Raw genomic sequence first — 16,921 nt, 5'->3', positions numbered from 1 at the left:
GATGGAGAAAACTCTAAAAATGGCAATTTATTTCTTTACAACAGTAACGGGAGTTGTAGTGTTTTGTCGCTCAGACGGTGTCGATTCAACGGGACTACTTGGAGGAAAACTTTGCTGAGATTTTCATCTGAAAGAAAAGGAAGTCAGAACGGTAAATATAACACTTACAAAGGAGGAACGGAGGACACACTTCATTAAAATGCACTGCCGTTATACTCAGTGTATCCACTGTCACATATTTGTTCTCTGTACTTCTTTATGAATAACTGATTTCTCCTAAACAGGGGGGAGTTGCATCATTGTGGCTCACTTTTTGCAATACCCTATTCGACCCATTTTCACCACCAAGCAATGCGTTTTATAAATTTTGTAGCACAAAACTTAGTTAGTTTAGAAAACATTTAGGCACTCTAATGCACAGCTCGGCAACATTCAAGGATTAAAAGGCTTTATTGACATATGCAGAAATAAACAAGTTATCAGTGCACTGAAATTCTTACTTCGCTATGTCTTTCTACCTATCCCTTATTCTCTTTACAAATACAAAAATACATTAGAAACTTAAGTTTAAAAAAGAAAGAAAGAGACAAGAACAAGATGACTGAGGTAGACAAGGTGATAAACAATGTAAAAATATTATGTGCAGTATAAACCACAGTAAAAACCATTTGTGCAGTATAACCCAGAATTAAAAACAGTGTGCAGTATAAAACAGTATAAAAGTCTGTGCAAAAGGAAGACTGACAAAGTGATGAAAAGTTGTGCTAAAGACAGTATTAAACGTTATCTGTAGTATAAAGCATTATAGAACAGCGTATGAGTCTGTGCAAAAAAGGACAACTGAGTTGTGCAGATGGTTCAGTGGTTCAGTGTTCAGTTTGGTTGTGTGGGGAAGAGGGTATGTGCATAATGAAAAATTGGGTGTGCAAAAATATTGTTCCATATGTGCAAAGTCGAATTAAGTCTTGGTTATGTAGGAATGGGAGGAGGCAAAGTCAAAAAAGTCATCCTAAAAACCAGAATATAAGATTGAAATTATAAAGTTATTCATCATTCATCATTTATAAGCATGCAGAACCATAATAAAAATAAAAAAGAATATTAATAAATTATAGTGATCCAAAAAGGTTGGGACAGAGGCAACAAAAAACTGGGAAATTTATGAAATGCTCAGCACCTGTTTGGAACATTCCACGGGTAAACAGGTGAATTGATAGCAGGTGACAGTATTGTGACTGGGTATGAAAAGGGCATCCGTGAAAAACTCACTTGTTCAAAAGCACGGATGGGGAAGGGTAGAAAGTAGAAAATTGTGCTGCAGTTTTTGAAAATCATGGACATTGTGTCCTCCAGGCTAAAGAGGAAAAGAACCATCCAGGTTGTTACCAACCCTGAGTTTAAAATCCAGCCTCTGTGATTGTATAGAGGTGTGTTAGTGCCCATAACAAGTGTGTACAGGTTTTGGAGCAACATATGCTGCCATCCACATGATGTCATCTTCAGAAATGTCCCTACTTATTTCAGCATGACAATGCCAAGACACGTTCTACATGTCTTACAACCTTGTGGCTTTGTAGTAAATGAGTGCAAGCATTAGACTGGCCTGCCTGCAGTCCATACCTGTCTCCTATTAGACACGTGTGGTGCATTATGAAGAGCAAAATAGGACAACAGAGACCCTGGACTGTTGAGCACCTGAAGTTTTATATAAAGAAAGACTGAGAGAGAATTTCACTTTCAAAACTTCAACGATTAGTGTCCCCAGCTCCCAAATGCTTGCCGAGTGTTGTTTAAAAAGAAAAGGTGATGTAACACAGTGGTAAACATGCTCCTGTCACAACTTTTTACTGGCATCAAATTCAGAATGAGTGCGTATTTGCAACAAAGTTTATCAGTTTAAATATTAAATATCCTGTCCTTGCACCGTATTTAAGTGACTATTGGTCAAAAAGGATTTGCAAATCATTGCATCAATCTATCACCAATGCATCAGTCATCCAACTTTTTTGGAATTGGACATTGGACCTTCATATGCTAAATACACTCTGATAAACTCTTGGATTAGCTGGAAAAAGGATGTTTTTCTCAGTGTATTTCAGAACATTTTCATACTTTTGGTACTTTTTACTTATAATACTTGGATAGTTTCATTTAAGTGAAATTTTGAATTCAGGACTTTTGGCGTTTCCACAATGTGGTAATTTAACTGAACCACTGCAGATTAGATAAGTAGATTGATTAACACAAATAATAATATGTCACTCTGAGGCATCCAGTACAGTAGCGGTGTTATGCTGGCAGTTATTTGTGTGAACAGGTGGGCTGCTCTCAGTATGTGAGTGATCCTCTTTCTCTGCCCCTGCAGGAGTCGGGATCAGGGTGGGTAGGGGACCTGGACGTGCACCCACACCCACGAAGGATGCACTGAACTGAGAAACATCTGCTGAAGTGTCCCCCCTCAACGCAGCCATGGTAAGAATCCAACACAGACAGATAGAGAGAGCAGCTTATCAGATTTAATTTAGGTTTATAAATCCCAGAAGAGTTTTATTTTCTGCAGTTATCTGTTGGTTACTTTGGTCTCTCCCCCCGAACTACCGGTTTTTAATTCTCTCTCTGGAGTCAGGACTGTTGAGACTGTGTGTAACCAACCTAATTGTGTGAGCTGTAACAGCCTAATTGTTAAGGAGATTAAGGTGGAATGTTGAATTGAATCCCAGCATTAATATTTTATGGGCTAAAGCTGTCCATAGGGGGTTCACAGTGTGTGAGCAACTCACAGATGGAGTCAGAGGAAGATTTCTCTAGCTCCCTGTCTGAATATCAGTGGTGGAGAGGAAGAGGAGCAGAAGGTCCTTCTTAAGTTGTTAATGCTAGGAAGTAACATATGAAATAAGCATCATTATATCCAGAAAATATTATGTCAATATTGATATATATCACTACAGATTTCAAGTTTTGCAGAACTCAGTTTTATTTCTAATTTAGAGTAACAAATATGTATATCACAAATAAAAATAAATAAATAAATAAATAAAACAGATCATGCAGTTATGATATATGATAACAAATGTAAATATATTGCCCAATCCTATGTCTCTACTCTGAGTTTACAGATAGTTTACATGCAGGAGAGAAGTATTGGTGGAAAGATCTACTTAAGATGAGATAAGATATACTTAATGGTCCTTGAGGTGAAATATTGTTTGGGCAGCAGGTTACTCACAGCTGCAATCTTCGTAATACAGAATAAACACTAGAGTACAATAAAACCTGTGAAGGACAGGTATCACACTAAGTTATTGTTATATTAAAAGGCGGATATGGGTCTGAGAGTTTGCTTGTCAGGCAAATCTTTGTGAAATTGTTAGAAATCAGAAGTGAGAAAAGAAACCACTTTGGTGCTTTTTTCAACTTAGTACTTGCTTCCCACTCCCTGCTCTGAACTGAAGGTCATGAATCACTCACTCACTCTGGCACACAATCATGGGACAAGGAGCAGCTGCAAAACGGTTAATTTTTTTTTGTTTTTAGCATCATAACCCTGGCACAATGGCTTGTTTCACAATCACAGTTTGATCCGTTTGGTCCGATAACAGTTGAAGAGTCTAGAGGAGCCGTATCATTAAATTAATTTATTCTATCCAAGTCAGCAAAGGGTAAACTAGAGGTTTGCCAGCTCGGCCTGTGGAAGTCTCTGGTGTGCACGTGTGAGGGATTCACCAAACTGAGGTTGACTGACATGGTGATTCAAATGAACTGAAAATCCGTCTCGCTTTAGTGAGTGACTCCTACAAACTTGAGACAGTGAAAAAAGTTGAACAACATCTCTACAGGTGATTGTTCAGTCTATAACATAAAAATATCTATAAGAATGATGACAGATGCCTTTTACAACTTATCAGAGCCCAATCTTCAAATTGACTTAAGAAAACACAAAAGTGTTCAATTTACCATGACTGGCACTTATCTAATAATGACTATATTGATCAAAAATGATCTATTTTTCTTTGTGAATTGACAAACTCAAGCATTGCATAATAATGTCTTCTTTCAGTGCTCCTGTCAAATATGGACTTTTGTTACATGTTACAAGAAAATTAGAAACTTTGTTACAGGTCTGTTTTGTCCTGCACGCAGATGCAACGAAAATAAAGCTTTGTATAAGCTGTATATATGTTATTTTGGTCTGTAACCGTATGTATGTACAAGATGTAATGCACCGTCTCCTATCACGCTAGATGCAGTACACACCCATACTGCTCTGCCTGCAGTCTGATTTCATCTGTCCATCCTCTCCCTGTTTCACCCTCTCCTCCCTTTTCTGTTTCCTCCATCTTCTTCCATTTCGCATTGCACCCATTGATTTTTTTGTTTGTTTTTCCAGCTGATTATGTCCCTGTACTCTGATTCGCCGGTGGGCACATTGCTCTCTGCACTTTAATTGGACATTTAATTAGATCACAGTTTTAGTCCAATTAGACTCAGAGGTGTTGGGAAAAGGATACAGAGGGGAGACGAGGAAAAAGTCCCCAAGCTGGTCTCTGTCTCCCTTCCCCCCGTCTCCTTCTCTCCCCTCCTCTTCTCACTCTTTTTCTTCGTCTGTCTTTTTCTGTCCGCCTTGCTGTCTCTCCCCTGCCTCCCTCCTGAGGGCGGCTCATTAGTGATATAATGGGATGACACAAAACACACAGCTCCTCTAACTCTCTGAGTGTCTCGAGCAGTGTCTGAACCACACACACAAGGTGACGGGGACTGTATCAGACCACTGTAGTGTGTTTTTCAGCATGATACTTTGTAAACTCTTGCACTCTTCCTCCCATTTGGTGCCGAAATACTGTTGTCACGATACTAGAACTTCTAACTTTGGTACAAATTTTACAAAATACCTTAAAAAAAAATCAACATTAGATTGCGTATTTGACACCACAGGGGAAAAACTAACTCAACACTGAGGGCATAACTTTTTAGATTTTTTATTAAAAGATAAATACAACAAGGGTTTAACATGGATATAAGAACCCTAATCTAACTAAGTGCACTTTTAGAAGTAAAGATGCTGACTAGAACCATAAAGAGTTCTTCAGCTTATTCCTGCAGGAGAACCCGTTTTGGAACCCTTTAATGGGCCTTTTCCATCAGCATGGAACTGGCACTGTTCTACTTCAAGTACCTAATTTTGAACTGTTCTGAACATTTCCACCAAAAATTACAGGTACAGAACCTGAAAATATGGTTCCCAGCTGTAATCATAGCATAGCAAGTTTTCCTCGGGAACCAAAGTGGACTACAATGGTTCCACACAAAACTGGTGGAAATGTGGGCTGGTTCACTGGTTCAAGAACCAGAGCTAATTTGGTGGAAAAGGGCCCTGAGAGAGTTCTACCTAAAACCCAACATTATACCTAGAACTATCTATTAAAGGTTTCATCCCTATGAGAGGTTCTACACTTCCAACTGGAACCTTCTCTGGGTTCTCTCCCAGAGACCCTCTTCTTCTAAATGTGCTGACAAAACCCACCCAGGGGGTTCAGCTGAGAACTCTTTTATATTCCAGTGGGTTTATCTAGAACCTACTCAGGGGGTTGTACAGACAATCTTTTTGTTCTCTAAAACCCATCGAAGGGTTCTACCAAGAACCCTTTTATATTCATAGGGTTTCACCTAGAGCACAGTCAGGGGGTTTTACAGAGAACCTTTTTATATTTCAAGGGTTTTCATTCCAACACACCCATGGGGCTGTATTGAGAACCCTTTTATATTCCAAGGCTTTTATCTGGAACCCACCCAGAGGTTTCCATCAAGAATCCTTTTATATTCATAGAGTTTCACCTATAACACACCTAGGGTTTTTTTCAAAGAACCTATTTATATTTCAAGGGTTATATCTAGAACCTACAGAGAGGGTTTTACTGAGAACCCTTTTATATTCTAAGGGTTCCAGAGAACCCTTGTTGAAAGAGATTTTCAAGGATATAAACAATCCGTGAAGAGCTCTTTCTTCTAAAAAGGGTTCTTTGGATGAAAAGCATTCTTAATAGAACCCTTAGTCTTACAAAAACACCTTGACAAGAAAGGGTTCTTCAAAAGCAAATTGTTCTGGCTGGAACCTCAGCCCTTTGACACTAAGACTGTAAAGTTAATTGTACTGTGTGTTCACCACAACAGCATCTAACTTACTTCTGACGGTTGTCAATGTACTTTCCTATCAACTGAAACTCTGCTGCAGCTGGTGTCGATACTGTGGAAAATGAGTATTGAAAGTATTTCAAATATTCAGAATTGATACATGTGAATAAATCCATATTTTTGACAAAACTACACTGAAGTCATGAAGGGGTACGTGGAAGTGAGTCTGGGTGTTATCAGTGCCTCTGATTAATCTGCAGCACCGCCTGACAGTCTGACAGTCACAGTACCATCGACCAGCGCTCTCTCTCTCTCTCCCTCTCTCTCTCTCACACACACACACCAGAAACATTAACGACGTGCTGGGCAGAACGCTATCGACTCAGTGGAGTGCTCCGGTATGATATCACTACACCTAATGAGACTAAGATAAGCCTCATTACCAGCAGTGCTCACTTACATGCCAGTCAAATGCAGCAGGACTATTCTGCACCAGTTTGAGCTCCCTGATGGTTCGGCCCTCTTCCACCTTTTGTTGTCATCGTCCTCACACGGAGCTCAGACTCAGAGCGTAAACAACACTGTCCCAGAGGAGGAAGACACATGGGCAAATGTAAACACACGCAAACACACACCGAGACGTATGCGGATATGCACACACTTACACTCAGGTGTAAGTCCTCAGAGGACACAAGTCAATCTCTGCGTCCCTCGAGCAGTTACACACACACACACACACAACCTCCCCCTCTGACTCCCTCCTACCCTCCACCCTCAGGAGAAAGATAGAGAACCACACACACTCACACACACACACACTCATGCGTCCTACACTTAATATCAAGGTTATTATAGTTGACGTAAAACTATAGGTGTGATAAAATATTTTAGTTAACTGAAATGATATTGTATACTCACAAAACTTGCTAAAATAAAATAAAATATTCAGGAAATGTCTTTAGTTTTCATCTGTGTCGGTTAAATTTTTTAGCACAACAAGAATGAGGAGGCATTGGTGCATATGTTTACTGGGAGTGCACGAAAAAATCCTTTCCTAGATGTGTCGTAATTCTTTCTTGAGATATTATGAATTGATGCAAAAAAGTCAGTAATCAGAGATTTAAGGGGACAGTTTACAGTCAATCTGTAGTGCTATTTATCTATCTAGACTGTTTTGGAGGAGAGAGTTCCTTCTCTCCAAGACAATTGAACTAGGTGGCACAAGTCCTGTGGTGCTCAAAGCACCAAAAAAATGTGGGAAAAACTCATCATCAGTGTCACTATCCAGACATCACGACACAGAATAACTAAATAATGCACAGACCTTGTTCTGAGAAGTCTCATGTTTAAACTACTGGAATTACTTTCTGTCAACTAGCTCTGAGCACCACAAGCCAAGAGCCATCTAGTTCCATTATATTGGAGAGAAGGCAGACATCTCTACTGCTGATATCTCCAAAACTCTGCAACTCACACCATAACAGTCTAGATGGATAAATAGCACTACAGGCACTAAAAGGGAAAAAATAAGCACTTTTGATTTGGGGGTGAACTGTCCCTTGAAACCCTATTCTGTTCATTATGATCGCCTGTAACAAGTTTCAACCAACTAAAGTTGCATGAAAACATGTAAAGCTAGCCTAAAGGCATCCATAAGCATTTTTACATGTATCTTAGCCCTTTGAACCAGAATCTAATCGAGTCGTGCCAAGAGATTCCCATCACTAATGTTTACTATGACTGGGATGACTACATGAATGTGAGCCATTTGTTTTCACAAGGTGTTCTGTTTAAATTGTTATACCTATTCTGAACAGAACTAATACAGAAACTAAAAATGAAACATTTTAAAATAATAAAAACTAAACAGAAAAGAACAGACCCACTCAGGAAACTTACTGAAACTAAACTGAGTTGAAACAAAAATTGAATAAAATAAAATAAAAACTAATGAAAAATACTTAAAATACTTAATTATTATAACTCTGCTTCATATCTGCACCAGTGATCTGTGTGTTCCCTCTATATATGTATATTCACTATGTATAGACAGGGTGTGTGTGCGTGTGTATGTGAACGACAGGCAGCAGGCAGGGGTGTTTTAGCCACAGGCGTCACTACCTGACCCCCGTGGCTGTGAGATTGACAGCTGTGGTCCCGCCTAATTGCATTACTCTCCCAGGTGATTGGCTCAAACCCTGGGGGCTCATTTGTCAGGATGCATTGTGGTAATGATGTAAATTAGCCGATCTATGTGTCACTCAGCCTTCTCCCCCCCTGCTGATTGGCCCCGCTGTGCCCCGGGGCTTGGCCCCCAGCTGAGGGAGGCAGCTCATTGGTCCTTGGGGAACCAGGAAGTCCCCCAGAAATAGGGCTTTACAGATTGGGCATCCCTGTGGGCTGATATTATCCTTCCTCCCACCTCTTTACCTGTCAGTCAAAACCCAGGGACTGATCCCTGCAGCCTCTATCTCCTATCTTAGACGTAGACACACACACACACAGACACACAGAAACGTGTAGGTGGTATAGGCACCTGTAATAGCCCCATGTTGGCAAAGAGCCTAAACACACTCTGTTACAACTGTATAAACTCTATAAAGATACACTTCTATAAAAAAGTGTGTGTCTGCGCTCGTCTAGAATTGAAATAAAGGCCACAGGCTCAGGTTCTGTTCCCCACTGCTTACCCAGCATGCTCTAGCTATGTCCTCTATCAAAAGCAGACACCTTCACAGTGACAGACAGTTAGAGAAACAAACACACTGCGCACAAACACACACACACACTTTGACTCCCTGGTTTCTTTGCCTGTCTGTCTCAATAGCATCAATTGAAGTGTTAGTTACAGTACGTGTGTGTGTGTTTAAGGAGGCAGTAGTGTGTGTACGTGTGCTGCACTCCTGTCGTGTTGCTGAAAGGTTTCGTGCGAGTGTGTGGATTCTTTGTTAAACTCACTCCAGTTATTTGAGGCCGAATATGAATAAAGACTAAATAATGTCAGCATCAGCATGAATCAATACTTATACAGATGCACAATCACTTGGTCTGGACCTCAGCCTGTGATCAATAGTTTACTCTGAGTTATTGTCTTCATATTAACAAGTGGAGCACTCCCTGAGGAACACATATGAATGGCTAAATGAGACCACTCCAAACCTCTCAACAGGACCTGGTGTTGTTTTTACACCCTCCTTTGTTTGACTTCAGACACTGCATTGCAAAAGCCTTTTTAGCCAAATTTGGATGCACTGTAGGAGTTTCCAAAACACTCAGATCCTCATGAAACTCTAATTGCCTGCTCTTGGCGATATGAATGTCCCTCACATAGATTCAAATATCGACCTGTGTCCCTCATGTCAGTGTTTGGCCAAATTATGATTTTTTTCCCTGCATCTAAGATTATTCATAAATCAATTCATATTTTTATTGTGGCAGCTGGGGGGTTTCATATTGACTCCAAAAATGCAGAAAAAGATCAAAATAAGTCAACAAAAGTAAAAGGAAAGTTTGGACTGAGCTCATGTCAAGATTGAAAGGTGAATATCAGATCATTTAGTCGTCTGTGTAAGAGGTCTTAAAGGACCAATATGTAAGACCCTAGCAAGCTGTGACGCTTTGGATTTTTTCTTACAAAACAACATATTCCTATGTGATCAAGGTTCATTGCAACGGTCTTAATTTACTGGACTTTAATGAAGATGCAGTAAGCATAGCGTTGCTCCTTTAAGGAATAGGGCAGTGTGTAAGTGTGTGCAGAGTGCAAGTGAAGGAGAGCAAACAGCAGACTGTCAGTGCTGCTCATAGCGGAGAAGAAACTTCAACTTGACAGCAAACTGTCAATCTGACAGTAAATGTACAGGTTACAGTGTCAGTTATTAAACACTGCCATTTCTCAAGACCAAGAAAAGTCTTGTCTGTTATTTCAAAACTTCAGTTTCCTAGAGTCAATCCACTGTTACCACCTCTGCTAGCTCAGCGTCCAGCAGGGAAAATTACATCAACACAAAGTCAGAAGATTTCCAGATTTAAGCAGAATATGATGGAAAACAGTACAAAGAAAAGCAGCTACAACAAAGACTACTAAAGTATTGTTTATCAAATCAACCAGAGAGCACATCACAGAGATGTTACAAGCTAGGGGGCAGAATAAAATTGTTTATTTTTTAATATCAAAGTTTTACACTACTTTCAGCACATGTCCCACATTGTCCCACTCAAATATACTCTTTGTCCTACATTTGGTTTGTCGGGATCCAGTCATCCTAATCCCAAAATGCCTTGGGTTGAATCTGTTGACCAATCAGAGGCTGTGTTTCTGACTTGTGTGACCATGCTGATCCTTACATGTATTAAAGGTTCAATGTGCTGGGTTCAACATGGGCTTGACCCTTCAAAATAGAATTTGCATTTATAACGGTAACAAGCTCAACCCTCTGGTAGGCATCACATGACCGCGGTATTGCGGTTAACCACCCTAGGTGGAATCTCCATTTAATATATGATCTATGGTGGAAGCAGGTTGTTGTGCAAGTGCAATATTATTCTTTAACAATGATAAACATCAGTGAGTCCTACACTGTAAGTTGATCAGCTGTTTATAACTGACAGCTGTCAGTCAATGTAAAGCTATGCACATTATCCCAAAAAGCAAAAGCCCACTGCTCTGAAAAAGACAAAGGAGTTGGAGTTCAGTGACCGCCTGCCAAGTTACATCTACATCAGTGGCTCAATTTAGCCATCATACTCATAAACAGACAATAACTCATTCGGTGAACATTCTGCATTAATTTTAACTCTAATAAACTTGAAACAGACAAACAAAAACAGATGTTGTGGACGGGAATGAAAATTTCAAAGGGGGACATGCTGGCTGTAGCATTGTTGTCAGTGTTTTAACTGAGCGTGTTTCCTTAATCTCTAATCCATATGATGGTCATTTTATGATTTAGTGCAGTAAATATACTACATATTTCTCCTTCTACATCAGAATCCTAATAATTAGAATATCTGTCTAAAAGTGCAACTATGGTATCTCTGCTATTTTCGCATATGTTAGATATTAGTATTTGCAGAGAGTTTGTTTGTGTGTGTGTGTGTGTGTGTGTGTGTGTGTGTGTGTGTGTGACTGACTGAGTAATCATTGTAAATTAGAGATGTTTAGAGATGTTTGTGGTTGATTTTGGTAAAGCCCCTGTAAAAACTCTCTCTCACGGAAAATCGCTTCCCATGACGTGGCACATGTGCCAAACACACACACACTGACGCTCACACACACCTTAAAGTGCCGCACCTATCATCTCTCCCTCCCATCTCCCTTCTTGATGCACACACTTTTACCTACTTTGCAGTAAATGTATTAACTAACCTGTTTTAAGTCTCCACCACTTCTTGGCAGAGCGTGAGAAAGCAGCGAGCATGATGGGTAATTACCATGCTACACGCAGTGTCTACAGGAGCACTGTTTATGAGGTGACAGCAGGGAGTGAGAGAGGGGGATGAGAAGGAAGGATGGAGGACACCAGAGTATTCCCTCCTTCCTTCAGATTGTTCACATTTCTTACCAAGAGTTTAAAAGTTTAAATTACTGTGACTGGAGTGTAATTAGGTAATATATCGATATGTCCTATCAGTTATTTCAAATAAAACCTCTTAACACTGTGACTGGGTTACACCAACAAAGATTAATTTAATCTAAGATTAATTCTAATCAGAGTTTAACAAAACTCTGTTTAAAAGCAGTAAATCCAGATGTAAAATTGAGCAGAGCTCTGTTGCAATTATTCAAAACTTATTTCCATTTAGCAAATCTAAATTTATTGATGTAAAAAAATAAATAGTTTAATCTAATAAGTACCTAATAAGTATAAGAGAGGGAGGAACCATTTACATTGAATGTTAGCTAGCTAAAAGTATATGCATATTTATATTTGTATTGTTTGCAAGATGGCTAACAAAAAATTGTATTGTTAACTAGCTAAAAAACAACAAAACCCTGCTATTATATTGTTTGGCAATGAGCTTAAAAGAAAAAAGCAACATTAAATTGTTTTATAGCTGGATAAAAAGTTACCCAATTTTACATTGTTTGCTAGCTTACTAAAAAAATTAAATACTGATCATCTGGAATTTTATCCATTTATCATAAACCTGATTATCATTTTATCCACGTTAAATCACAGATTAAAATAGAGTTTAAAGTTATGTTTCAACACAGATAAATTTAATCTAGGTTTAGAATAAAAAACTTAGCTGGGGTTCAAAGAAAGTTTTAAATTTAATCTGTTTTAATTTAAAGTTATCTTAAAAGTTTGGTGCAATATAGTTTAAAGTTAAACCATGATTTAATCTGGGTCAAAAATGAATCTTTGTCGTTGCAGCCTGTAAGTTTCACCAGTAGTGAGTCAGATCATGTGACCATTAATGAAAATGTCTCAGAGAAATCTCAGATTGTGGCATGAGTTTGTGCCTCCAGCATTTATGTGTTTAGGGGCAATAATTGATTTCTGTGTTGTGCCCCGCAGGGCTTGTCCCACATCTCAAAAACCTCCCCACACACACACACACACACACACACACACACACAGTCGGGCATGCTGCAGTATTAATGAGACATGAATAAGACATGAAGAGAGACCCCCCTCTTACATGCTCACACAGGGTCTCCCCCTCCCCAGCTGCTTCCTGTCTGCAGATTACCCAGCTTTCACTGGGCTCTGGTTAAGTGGGGCCAGGAAGAGATTTAGCCCCCTCAGCAGGAGCAGACACACACAGGCACACATACAAGCATACACACTCACACACACTCCCTACTGTAAGCAAACATTGTAAAGTATCTGTTTCATTGTGTGGCTGACTGCTAGCAGAGCTTCAGGTATTTGTTTTCTGCCTGTAATACGATCGATGTTTAAGGATAATCATTTTATTTTTGCTCCTCTGTGGCTTTTATCTATTAACCTCGTAAACTAACCACCTGAGCCTGAGGTGAACATGTAAACCAACTTGTGACTATTTGGCACAAATTTTAAATAGTGTCAGTGGACGGGGCAGTTAAATATTTCTTTCAGTTTAAAGTTTTATGTGGGGACTGGAAATGATTTTGAGATTCCCAGTTTAACCTATTAATTAGTTGTAGCCATTTAAACATGGCCTATTATGGCTGATAATATGGTATTATGCATGAGCTACTTAAGTGTAACTATATCCAGTTGTGGGGTGTGCTTCCAGCTAAATGAATGGTAAGGAAACTGTCTAGACTGAGCTTAATGTCACCTTATTTAACACTTGATAAGTATGCTAAGTGTATGTGGCTGCAGGTTGAGTTGTGACCTTCTGTCTTGTTTGTGTTGCAGGCCTCAGCGACGTCAAGCCCAGGACCTGCGTCTCTGGGCTCACAAGTCCATGCTGCAGCTGTCAATGGGGATAGGAGCGCCCTTCTCAAACTCATCACAGGTACATAGCACACAAGCGATCGGCTTTATTCACTACGTCAGCAGTTTCCAAACCTTAAAAAAAAGTATTCATAGCCATTGCTCAAGTGGAGCTGGCACATTCAGATCTTATTAAAGACATTGCAACAATTTGAATAAAATTGCAATAAAGTTTCATACGAGCTGCCACAAAAAGAACAAAGAAAGACACTAGGCTCTGTTACTGATAGGAGACAGAGAAAGAGATGTATGAGTGGGCTCTGTAACCTAGTAATAATAATAAGATTTATCAAAATTACACCGTTACACCACCATTGCATTTTTCCTCTTGCACACCAACTAGTGGCAGGTGGTCCACTCCACTTTGGGAAACCCTGATCTACATCAGTTTCATTGTGTAGGCAGAGCACACAGGGTTCAAACTTTCACTGTTCTTGAAATAGGTTCTTTGTTGAAATTCAAACAGGGACACTGAAGTTGTATCGTATGTGTCTTAACCTCTAAGATATCAAGTCTCCCCAAACACACAGGATTCAGTTCACGTTATTTATGCAGTAATGTGTTGCTTTATTGATTTCTGTAAGGGACATTTCTCTGCATTTTTGCCCCATCCATAGAAAGGTGAAGGTGCTGGGTCACCTGCAGCAGCTGGTAGGAGTTTTTGGGTTTTGCACAGAGAAACTGCAGCGCAGTAGGTGCTCATCCATATGAGGGCTGGAACTGAAAGATGGTCCACACTTCTGAAAAAGTGCTGAGATTTGCTGGACATTTTGACCCTGTTGATGTTGACCATGTTGGCAGGACAGCTTTAGATAGACAGGAAATGTGGGAGAGAGAGCAGGGAAGATGTGAAGCAAAGGTCGAGCCCATGGCTGCTGTTGAGGACTGATACTGTCTGTGTATGGGCTGTACGCTCTACCAACTGAGCTATTGGGGTGCACATTGTGTTAATATTTTGTGAAAGCATCAATACTCATCTCTACAATATTAATATTAAAATATGTGAGCCAGAATAGCGAAATATTTCATTTTGTCCATATCACCCATCCATATGATATTCTGTATGTTATGTTGGATGACCATGGAATTTTTAAATTAATTAGTTTATTTTTATTACACCAATTTTTCACATTAAATGTCTTTAAAATACCCCTGTAACATATGTGAAATATGCAATGCAATACAGTTAAGAGTACAGTAACAGCTGCCATGCAGTTGCCATACCAGAGCTTTTCCCCTTCAGAAGCATTTGGATGGAAATTTTAAGAAAAACAAATATACTGTGATATATACTGTTACTGTTGGTGCTTCAACTTACACCGTGATATAAATTTTAGGCCATACCACCCAGCCCTAATAGAGTGACTGGGAGGGAAGACCTATTTGATGAAGTCTGGGGTTCAGTCCATGCCCCATGGCTCGATAAAAAGGTTTGATGCTACTTACCTGAGCATAATTTGTATTTGGACCAGGTATGTGATGTTTGTGCTATATAGACTTCCTAGGGTGTTGTTGTTCTGGTGTTCTGGTTAATTGTCTGGTAAGATTTGAATTTTGTTGCTGAACAGCACACTGTTTTTCATTCATATGTTTAAAAAAGAAAAAGACCAGGCAGACTTTGGAAGAAGACACGTGTCTGTTATGCAATTATAATAATGTAAGTGTTATTTAAATGTAAATGTCTGACCAAAAATAATAGTTAAAAAAAAAGAAAAATATGTTAAGAGCGTCGAACGATTAATGAAAATTCTGGTACTGTTCGCAAGGAGGCAGCATGGTCCTCCAGGTTATCAGTGTTACAGTATTTGCTTATGACTTCCAGCTGCTTCGACTTATTTAGAAAAGTGGAAGTGGAATTTCTATTAAACTGAAGCAGTAAAAGACTGCAAGGAGTTGCCTTTTAAAAACAGTTTATAACATATTCCATCACAAGCCACATAATTGTACTCTGTGTTTATATGCTGAACTGAAAATTCAATGCATATTTACCCAAATCTTCTCTATTAACATGTACCCTCTGACTTAAGCCTTCTTCTCTGTTTTTGTTTGTGTGTGTGTGTGTGTGTGTGTGTGTGTGTGTGTGTGTGTGTGTAGCAGATCCCTCGCTGCGGGACCGTGAGGACCAGTTTGGCCGGACCCCTTTGATGTACTGCGTGCTGGCTGACCGCCTCGACTGTGCAGAGATTCTGCTGAAGGCCGGAGCCTCGGTCAACAAGACGGACCACAGCCAGCGCACTGCTCTGCACCTGGCTGCACAGAAGGTTCGGACATCCACGAATACACACATGTTGTCTGTTGCACATGTGTCAGCTCTTCTTATGACATTTATAGATTTATATCTTTGCTTGCATTGCATCAATTCGTCATATGCGGGTTCTGTTCATAGAGGTATCACAGACAGAAGTGCCCAGTTATCCTCATTCCAGCCAACATTTAGTTACCCATATTTTTAATCAGACACTTCTTCATAGGCTCATGAGGAAGACTTAGGAAGGAAATTAATGAGGGTCAGTCTCATTTAGTTTGTTTGCTGTGCCATCGCTATACATGCACATATACACAATCACAGTCACATCTGTAAACATGAGCCTAAATACATGTAGACTGCACCAGTCAAATGCTTTCCCTCTATGAGTATTATAGAGAGTTTGTGTCCTTAATTAGTCTCAGCAGCTGTAGCATTACCGCTGTCCATTTAATACTGAAAACATTAGTCCTTAGTTGGAGTTTGGCTGTTATGCTTTCCATCAAATAAACATTTTTTAACCTTTCCCTCTATTTTCATACAGTTGCTAGCTTTACTTTTCTCCACAACGCTGTAATCAGCAGTAACATAGAAAATTCTTAGAATTATGACATTTTTAAAGATTTTTCCCACTGAGTTGAGAGTAGATCCTTGTAAAGATAAAGCATCTCAGCATCTTAGCCCTTAAAAGTGTCCCTAAGGTGAAAAATTGTTAGGGGAAGGGAGGAGGACTTTTTACAGACTTGAAGGGACAGGTCAGCCCAAAATGAAAATTAGATATTTTCCCCCTGGCCTGTAGTGCTGTTTATCCATCTAGATTGTTTTGGTGTGAGTTGCAGAGTTTTGGAGCTATCGGCTGTGGAGATGTCAGCTTTCTCTCCAGTATAATATTTGGCCTGTGGTGCTCAAAGCACCAAAAAAAAAACTACAGTTGAAAAATTCTCAACTAGGGCTGCAACTAACAAATTAATTTCACAGTTGATTAATCAGTCTGTTGTTTTCTTGATTCATGGAATTGAATTTGATTGAAACTGAATAGTTGTTTGCCTATAAAGTGTCAGAAAATGGTGAAAAATGTTGATCAGTGTTCCCAAAAGTCCAAGATGATGTTATTAAA

The 16,921-nt window shown here is 39.5% G+C and overlaps 1 protein-coding gene across 2 annotated transcripts in view; it reads left to right on the top strand.

Moving 5' to 3' along the window:
• The window catches only part of invs (inversin), a 39,531-nt gene continuing 22,610 nt past the window's right edge, over positions 1–16,921 (top strand). Inside the window, exons 1-4 of one of the 2 annotated variants that reach the window (XM_084726877.1) lie at positions 1–151; positions 2,366–2,472; positions 13,482–13,581; positions 15,657–15,820. In XM_084726877.1, coding sequence (XP_084583003.1) covers positions 2,470–2,472; positions 13,482–13,581; positions 15,657–15,820 — 267 coding nt within the window. In that variant the 5' untranslated portion in view covers positions 1–151; positions 2,366–2,469. Of the gene's footprint in view, positions 152–2,365; positions 2,473–13,481; positions 13,582–15,653; positions 15,821–16,921 lie in introns of both variants that reach the window. The other variant, XM_084726875.1, reaches the window with a different exon arrangement.

This window comes from Lutjanus erythropterus, chromosome 9, assembly GCF_056507025.1.
Source record: "Lutjanus erythropterus isolate fLutEry1 chromosome 9, fLutEry1.hap2, whole genome shotgun sequence".
Taxonomy (NCBI): domain Eukaryota; kingdom Metazoa; phylum Chordata; class Actinopteri; order Lutjaniformes; family Lutjanidae; genus Lutjanus; species Lutjanus erythropterus.
This window is presented reverse-complemented; position numbering and strand designations above follow the sequence as displayed.